The 8,950-nt window shown below is 47.9% G+C and overlaps 1 protein-coding gene across 1 annotated transcript in view; it reads right to left on the reverse strand.

Moving 5' to 3' along the window:
- Positions 1-8,950, reverse strand: part of nav2a (neuron navigator 2a) — an 83,880-nt gene that overhangs the window by 22,700 nt on the left and 52,230 nt on the right. The window contains exons 13-17 of the mRNA XM_080843845.1: positions 5,730-5,859; positions 3,919-4,225; positions 2,775-3,588; positions 937-1,350; positions 353-418 (exon numbers count right to left, since the gene is read on the reverse strand). Coding sequence (XP_080699971.1) covers positions 353-418; positions 937-1,350; positions 2,775-3,588; positions 3,919-4,225; positions 5,730-5,859 — 1,731 coding nt within the window. The remainder of the gene's footprint in view (positions 1-352; positions 419-936; positions 1,351-2,774; positions 3,589-3,918; positions 4,226-5,729; positions 5,860-8,950) is intronic.

Genomic DNA, 8,950 nt, shown 5'->3' on the forward strand with positions numbered 1-8,950 from the left:
AAGTACATTTGTTCATTTCTGCTCTGTGGAAACTGGACAATTTGTCTTCGGTAATATATATACTTCAATATATAACACTTTAATGTCCTACCCATAAATGCTGTGCTCTGACATACGAGATCAGAAGACTTTATGGAGGGGAAATAGTAGTAGTATAAATAAGACCACTAGAGGGCACTATTTGAGCACTAACAGTAAAAAACAGCACTTTCTCATCTATTTAGGGTTCATGTCACATTAACTGGAGGGTTATCCAAACAAACACACACACACACAGCAGACAAAGAAGCCACAGAGTTTAGTCAAAACAAAGGCCAAAAGCAGCAGCTCCACGTCACACAAAAACCATTACCTCTCTTGTTTCCGTGGTAATGTGTTGCGGCTGAATTTGGGACTAGCAGAGGGGGAGGAGAGAGGACTGGGGATAGGGAGGGTGTAAAGGGTAAAGTAGGAAAGTAGGATGGGGGGAAAGGGTAGAAACACCCACAGAGGGAAGGAGAGGAATTGAGAGAGGTAAAGAGAGAGGAAAGAAGGGATAAGAGGAGACATTATAGAGATTATAGAAAGACCCATATTTTTAGATATCACCAAAGGTTTAAGAGACCAATATTCAAAGGATACAGGCTCCATACATATATTATATGTACTGTGATCTCTATAACATCTTTGTGCTGTCCTTAACAGAGTTATTGCTTCAATGTTGTACAAGTGCCCATCTACTAATTCACTGAATGAAACAAACCCTGCACTAAGGATCCACCAGCAAACTACACCTCCAGATATCCATATATCCATGACAACACTGAGGTCACCTTCTCTTGACCATAACTCAAAAATATCACACACTGCATTTGAACATGATCATGCATCACGGAACCACAATGAGATGAAATAAAATCAGTAAAACAGAAACACCTCGAGCCCCCCTTCTCTTACCTCTCAGTCATGCCCGTCTTGGCGCTGCCAGTCCTGGCGAGCGTGGCATGGCCGTCGTCGCGGTGCTGCCCGCTGCCCAGCGACATGTCGATGGACTCGCTGCTGGTGTGCATGCTGGAGACGGACGGGTAGCCCAGCGCCGAGGAGGTGCTCATGGTGGTGCCCCAGGTGCCCGTGCCCGTGGAGTACACCGAGCCGGGGCTGGAGGCCTGCTCGCTGCCCAGCGTGCCCGTCGCCCGGCCCCCATACAGGGGGCTGCTGCCGCCACTGCTGGGCACCGCCGAGGGGGAGTCCAGGGGCCCTGAGCTCTGGGTGTGACTAAGGGTGGCGTGGGGGTTGGAGATCACCACCGAGTTCTTCATGCTCTCGGCGGTGGTCACCGGGGCCTGCTTAGCAGCCTTACCACCGAAGAGCCTGAGAGAGAGAGAGAGGGAGAGATACAGGGAGGGAGAGAGAGAGAGACAGAGAGAGAAAGAAGAAGACAGAGAAAGATAGTTAGAACATAACTAATATTTAATTTGTTTAATAATTGACAATTAACCTGTTATATGTTTATATACCACATTGTTACCATCTATAACTTATTGTTTTTTTTTATTATTATCATTTATTTATGTTAATTGTGATTGTACATTTTATGTAAACATGCTTTGGCAACGTTGTATTGTATGCAGTCATGCCAATAAAGCCTTTTGAATTGAATTGAATTGAAAGAAAGGGAGAGATAGAGGGAGAGACAGAGACATAAAAAGAAAGAAAGAAAGATGTTTTGTATTCATAGTTATGAACTGTTGAGTAAAAACCTGTTGAAATTTATCTTGCAACACAAGAAAGACCTGGCGAGAGGGGTTTCGATTTACAGTCCTGACATCTGCCCTTTGCACGACCAGGTATCATGTTTTAACACTCAGAAAACAAGCAAGGGGGCCCAAGAGGCCATCTTTACCTCACTCTACCCCTGCCTCAACTGATTCCTCAGCGGAAAGTTTTATTGCCGAAAGTGATTCCGTATGAAGGGTGCAACTTGGGGGAAACATCCCATCCAAGAAAACAATTCCTCTAAGAAGAGTATTTCCCAACAATAACGGGACACAGGTGGGTGGTGAAACACGAGCCTGGCTGTCCGCTGGTGACCTCATCAAAGTGTGCTGTGTAAACAATCACTTGGACAGGCCTGGTCAGTGACCCTGAACCACTGCAGAGCAGAGACTGTGGAGCTTTAGCAAGAAATCTCTTCCTCCATCTTTTCATGTGTCTCTCTATCTATCGTCAGGGACACCCAGCCCTGCAGCACCATGAGGAGCCAATGACAGGTGAGAGCTCTCTTGCTCAAGGAGATTAATGATCACTCCTGTACTACACCTGTGTGTGTTTGTGTGTGTGTGTGTGTGTGTGTGGTGTATGCATGTGTGCGTGTGTACGTGTGTGCGTGCGTGTGTGCGTGTGTGCGTGTGTGTGTGTGTGTGGTGTCTGTGTGTGTGTGTGTGTGTGTGTGTGTGTGTGTGTGTTTGTGTGTGTGTTTGTGTGTGTGTGTGTATGTGTGTGTGTCTGTGTGTGTGTGTCTGTAGTTGTGAATGTGAGTGGATCTACAGCATCACCTTTTTTCCCAATTTTAAACAGCAAAAAACGTACATAGATTAGATTGCATTGAAACATAAAAATGCTATAGGGACAACACTTATATTAAGACATCTATATGAAAGGATCCATGCAAATACAATATATAATACAGGCTAGTGTCCATAAGCGAGAGTGTCAGTGTGAACCCTGGTGTGTGTGTGTGTGTGTTTGTGTGTGTGTGTGTGTGTGTGTGAGTGTGAGTGTGAGTGAGTGCTTACCTGCGTAGTGTTGGTGAGGACACCTCTGCATACTTGCTGCTCTGTTGCCTGGAGGTCTGGGGGATGGTAGAGGACCCTCCGCTGGCCCTCATGGGGTCCACCTCCGAGGCACCTTTCTCCCGGTCGGTCTGGTTGGAGGGCAGGGTGCTGCTGCCACCCTTGGGCACGTCGCAGGGCTTTGTGGTGGTGGCACTGGTGGTGTGGGAGTGGGTAGGTGTGTGTGCGTGTGTGTGTGCGAGGGTGTGTGTGTGTGTGAGGGTGTGTGTGTGTGTGTTGGTGTTGCTGGAGCTGCTGAGGGCGGACAGGCCCGGTGCTCGGGCACTCAGGCCAGACTCGATGCTGCTGGTGGAGGAGCGGTTGCCATTCCTGGCGGCTGCTCCGGAGCGTGAGGGCCGCGGTAGGCTGCGGTACTGCAGGGTGGAGCGTGCGCTGGACGACAGGTAGCCATCCTCGTGGGGGGCACCGTCTGCAGCTCCCTTCAGCACGGACCCCCTGCCCCCAACTGCCAGCCCAGAGGATTTGGGGATCTTCCCCAGGGTGGCCGAGCCGCTGGTGATGGTGGCACCACTGGCCGTCACCATGGAGATGCTGCTGGTGGTTACCATGGCGCCGGCACCGCCGTGCTTCTTGAAGCCAAATGTGCTGGTGGGGATGCGTGCGGAGGAGGCGTTGGTAGAGGAGGATGATGATGACGAAGGCTTCCTCAGGGCCTCGTCCCCACTGCTGCGGCCCGCGTCTGAGGGTGAGCGCTGGATGCTGGTGGAGTGTGTGGGCAGGCAGCCCTTCTCTGAGACTTTAGCGTCATCTGTTTTACCTGTGGAGATGGTCAAAACATGTAGTTGGAGTGATTTCCCAATGTCTGCTGACACATTATACTTATTAGACAACAAACTATTTGTCCTACTGAACCTCTCTATATCGCTCTCTCTCTCACACTATATATATAAATATATATGATCATCCAACATTTTTGAAATGTACACTTTATTCTGTCATACACGCTAGAGACAAAAAATACCACACATTATACATCAGCCACAGAGTGCTTCAGTGCTACAGGGCTTTTGTCGAGGACAAAAAAGCACATGATGGGTACATAGCATTAGACCATACAGGGAGGCAGCCACAGACAGCACTCTCTTACCGGTGCTGTGAGTTTTGAGTGTGCCAGTGCTGCCCGCTGTTGTGCCAGTCTTGGGGCGGGGTGAGGTCACCCCAACCTGAGCCGTCATGCCACGCCGCCATGAGCCCGTCTGTGAGATCGCGGGAATCTTACGTCCCGTGCCGCCCTTGTCCGATTCGTCCGACACGTCCGAGGGATTCCGTCGCCACTTGGAGCCGTGTTCCATCTTAACGCCGCTGTCCGAGCCTCCGTCTGACCTCTTGACCTCGTCGCCCGACCATGTGGAGTGCCGCTCGAAGGCCGAGTGTTTCTCTGTGTCCGTCTGAGGCTGGGGGGGGGGGGGGTCGAACACTGTTAGTTTAATAACAGATAACTGATCTTTCCTTCACCATACAGCCTGCTCAACCTGTTGACATCCTCTTATATATGGTCCTATCATATAATAATGTTCCCAATATTACACACATACCTCCCAACTGCCTTACAATAACAATACAAAGGAGAGACAATCAGTGCTATAATGAACAGGCACTAAAGATGTAGCATGACTGATCTCCAGCTTATTACTGTTCTCTGATGACAGACAGCATAGCACGAATGCCTGCTGATTTCTCAGTCACAGGCATTTGGGCAGTGATGTACCGACTCCTGTGGGGTGTCCAATAACTTTCTTCTGCTCCTGATAATTGCTACTGGTGGAATGGCTGAGAGGATCTTTTGTTGCCATTGGATACCGTACCCACAGGGGAGTCACACTTGGAGGAGGTTTTTACACGATGAGGTGTTCAGCACGTAATGAGGTCACCAAAGAAGTGAGCTCTTTGTCTCCTCCTGTCTTTGTTTTGCTAGTACCCAGGGCCTTGAAGGGGACACGGCCCTCTTGGGAGAGGTGCATGATGGGCCGGGGTGGCTGAGTAAATGTCGGAGGATTAGGGGTGGGCGGTGGCCTGGGAAACCTGGGAAACCGAAATGGACCCACCGGTCCAGAGCTCCCGGCTGACAGCGATACCGTCCTGTGTTTTCCTTCGGCGAACACTTTTGAATTGGAATTTAATGGCTTGAGCCCTATTCAAACATTGAGCCAGTTAGGCTGCACCGTTCACAGCGCCATTGCCCGTTTGGCAAGCTTTTATTACCCCCTTTTTTAACTACCTCAGGAATGTGAGAGAAGGGCAAACACAAACATTGTAAAGAGGGAGCGAGAGACAAAGAAAGAGAGAGAGAGAGAGAGAGAGAGAGAGAGAGAGATGCACTGTGTAATATAGGAGTCAATTAACAAGGCCAGAGTGAGAGAGACTCTCCATGCAGGCTTTGTGTTGAAGATAAATTACCCCGTCATAAAAGACATTAGCGAGAGTGTGGATGGTATCATAACATAGCCCAAAAACAGTAACCGTGGAAACAAAGCATCAGCAACCCCCAGCAAACTGCCAAGGTTATGTTACACAGACGTCTATAACCGCAAGCGGAGAGAGGGAGAAAGAAGAGCTCCATGAAAACATATTTCATTAAGTGGTTTGAGGACTTTTTTCTCCCTCTGCACTATGCGGGGAATTTTTGAACATGATTCCCATCAGATGAAGTCACCCCTCTGGCATGAGATTTTACCAGGTTGACTTGGCATGTGAAACTGTCTCTTATTTCCCGAAAAAAATCTACATGCATGATACCCAAAACATGTGAACTCTTTTTATACATTTTCCTTATGGCAGTTAAATGTGTGTTAGAATCTATCTAAGACACCAGATGGGCACGGGGCCCATTCAATGGACATGCTTAGAGGACCAGCTGCAAGGCTCCAGCTGTCCAGGTGAGGTTGGAGAGGCTCTTACCTGTCCACTCAGGGTTTTGCGTGTGGTGGCCGGAGTGTTGGCATACGAGCTGATGGAGGAGCTGGTGTTGATGTCGTCAGTGTCGATAGTGTCGCTAATCCCGCTGCTCACAGAACTGCTGTCGTCCCAACTGAGGAAGAGAAACAGAGAGCTGTGTTAACCCCAAGGCCAAACGCACTGATCGGTCTCCTGTTGGCCTACTCATGGAACAACAGGCGCTGAACACTGATGCCAAACCGTGGAAAAGGGCACTGTATTTTCAACACCAAACACAAGATCAATTGATGAATGACTTGAATAGCACCACCACCACCCTCCATTATTCAGCCATTTTGAACTCATTTAATTCAACCTGGCATGCATGAAAACCTTTCAGTGTTATCAATATCTAAACAACAATATATGACGATGACATCTTCAGCTCTCCAAAAAGAGGGCTGGGAATTCTTATTTCTGACCCCATATCTGGTGTGTCAAAGGTAAGATTGATGTGGGCTGTGTGTTATGAAGAAGAATTGGTTTGTGCTACCTCATATGTTGCTATGAGTAATGGGCAAAATAATGCAGGACGCCAACATCACTCACACATGCGCACACACTCCATTAATCATGCATTTACCAAACGGTGCCATTTCTGTCTAACTGACACAGAAGAGTGCCAGGTCCCACAGGCACACACACTTAAGAGTGACCCTTTTTCTTTCTCTCACACACACACACACACACACACACACACACACAGACACACACACACACACACACACACACACACACACACACACACACACACACACACACACACACACACACACACACACACACACACACACACACACACACACACACACACAGCTGAGACAGGTAGGCAGCAATAACAAAGACTTAATCATAACCCATGGTGACTAGATACCACTAGGGAGTGTGAGCTACACAACAGGTCCTAGCGTTGGTCTCAAAGGAATATACTAACTGATGGGAACATGATTTACAGAATAACAGACTGACAGTGAGACCATTAGAATGATTAACGGACTGACAGAGAGACCATTAGAACGATTAACAGACAGAGACAGACATTCATACAGTGTGAGAGAAGAGATTGAGGATGAGACAGGCAGACAGAGTGAGTAATTAAGAGTAATAAGAGCAATGACAAAATGTTTCAGAGCAGTGGCCCCTGGCAAGGTCTGTGGACTTTTATAAGCTTTAGCCGCTCCACTCGGCAGCACAGACGGGCAGCCGCTGTTTAATACATCCATCGATGGACGGCATGGCTCTGCTCCGACACCGTGCGCCTCGTGCGCTCACTTTATGAGTCCCCGCTCCCGCGACCACTAAGACTTTAAAGCGCAGGAGCCGGCCGAGGCTTTGGGAGCTGCCACTTGAACCGTGGTGACTGCAGTGCGTGCAGCTGTAATCCTCCCTGAATGAGTAAGAAAGCCCGGCCTGCCCACAGAGAAAATCCCCTCGCATTTTAAAGCCAGTATGAATTCATAACTATAGCCTGCGGTGAGGCATCGCCATAATCTCCTCAAGCTCGCTCTACCTCGCTCTTCTTCCTTCTCTCTCTCTCTCTCTCTCTCTCTCTCTCTCTCTCTCTCTCACTTTCGCTCTCTCTTTCTCTCTGCTAGATACAGGCTTTGGGTGACATTCCCATCCTTCCTTCTCTTCTTAAGGATTTGTTTTGCCCTAAAGATATCCATATCTGGGTATCAGCCCCTCGCTCCCTCCCTCCCTATGTCCTCTCTCTCTCTCTCTCTTTCTTGTTCTCTCTCTGCCTTTCAATTCAGTTTCATTCGGTTCTGCTCCACTGGCATGACGGAGAGTGAAATGCATAGCTAAAAGCATTTGTGAGAAACATAAGCAATAAAATTGGATGGAGGGGGAAAAATGAGAAAACACAAAGGCAAAGGCCCATGTATGATATGACTCCAGCAACAATATGAGTTTCTGTCTATCCCTGAGGGTATCCACGAAAACCTCTGTCGCTTTCTGTCTCTCCTCTCTTTCTCTCTCTCTCTCTCTCTCTCTCTCTCTCTCTCTCTCTCTCTCTCTCTCTCTCTCTTCTCTCTTTCTCTCTGTCTCTTTCTCTGTGTCAATGTCTTTCTCTCACTGTTTGTCTCTAGAGTGCATCTCTCTGCATCACACACAATATTGCTTTGAAGACCTTTTTGTAACTAGGTGTGGTGTTTCTGTCCTTCTTTGTCTCCAGACAGCTAAGTAGGAGGCGTAGTAAGAGCCTGACAGAGGCATTAAAACACCACACCTTCCTCACCCTTTAGTGTCTATAGGCCTGCCATACTGCCAGGGTAATGAATGCATTAACAAACAGCACCTCCTTGCAAACAATGGCTCAATGGCTTTAAGGGAGTGTGTGTGTACACACACACACACACACACACACACACACACACACACACACACACACACACACACACACACACACACACACACACACACAAAAACACACACAGTTGTAGACCCCGTTGGGCCCCAGCCCTCTAAAGCTGGGTGGAGGGAGGCTAGCATACAAACACACTGGATGGATGGATGGATAGTCGGATGAAGGGACAGAATGTATAGGGAGGCAGCGTCTTTCACAGGCAGCTCAGTAAACATGCTTCTTCTCAGAAGAAACCAACTAAAGCACGGAGTTCAACTTTACCCCCATAATATTGGACTTCATCAGAGTAAGGCAGCGTGCCATGGTGTAGAGAGACACTGAGACACGTCGTAGGTGCACCTGTGTGCAGTCACACTGACTTGTGCATGCAAACCAACCGACTAAATCTCTCCACCTCATTTTAAAAAGTTTCCAAGATAAAAGAAAAATTGGTGAATAACTTTTTCCATCTGCTCCCTCATTCCTTAGCCTACTAGTCAGACTCTCCTCTTTCGTGGGCATTACACACAACGGTCTCACTGATAACTTTAACCATCAAAACATTTACAACATTTACACTGCCTCAATCCTTCAAGATATCCCTTAAAAAACACTGCTGGTATGTAGTTGATTTCATGTGCCCGAGTCCCACTAAGGGTTCATACATTTAATACTGTAAACCATCATTACATGGTGTGTCACTAGATAAAAGCATTTCATACCTGATAAAGTAATTAATGCTGACATAAATAAACAGTACAGCTTAATAAATGTTAAATAATTTGGCTATTAAACTTCCTGAGACAGAGCCAGTGAGCAACGGAACAGCAGGAGGAGA

This window comes from Sprattus sprattus (genome assembly GCF_963457725.1).
Source record: "Sprattus sprattus genome assembly, chromosome: 8".
Taxonomy (NCBI): Eukaryota; Metazoa; Chordata; class Actinopteri; order Clupeiformes; family Clupeidae; genus Sprattus; species Sprattus sprattus.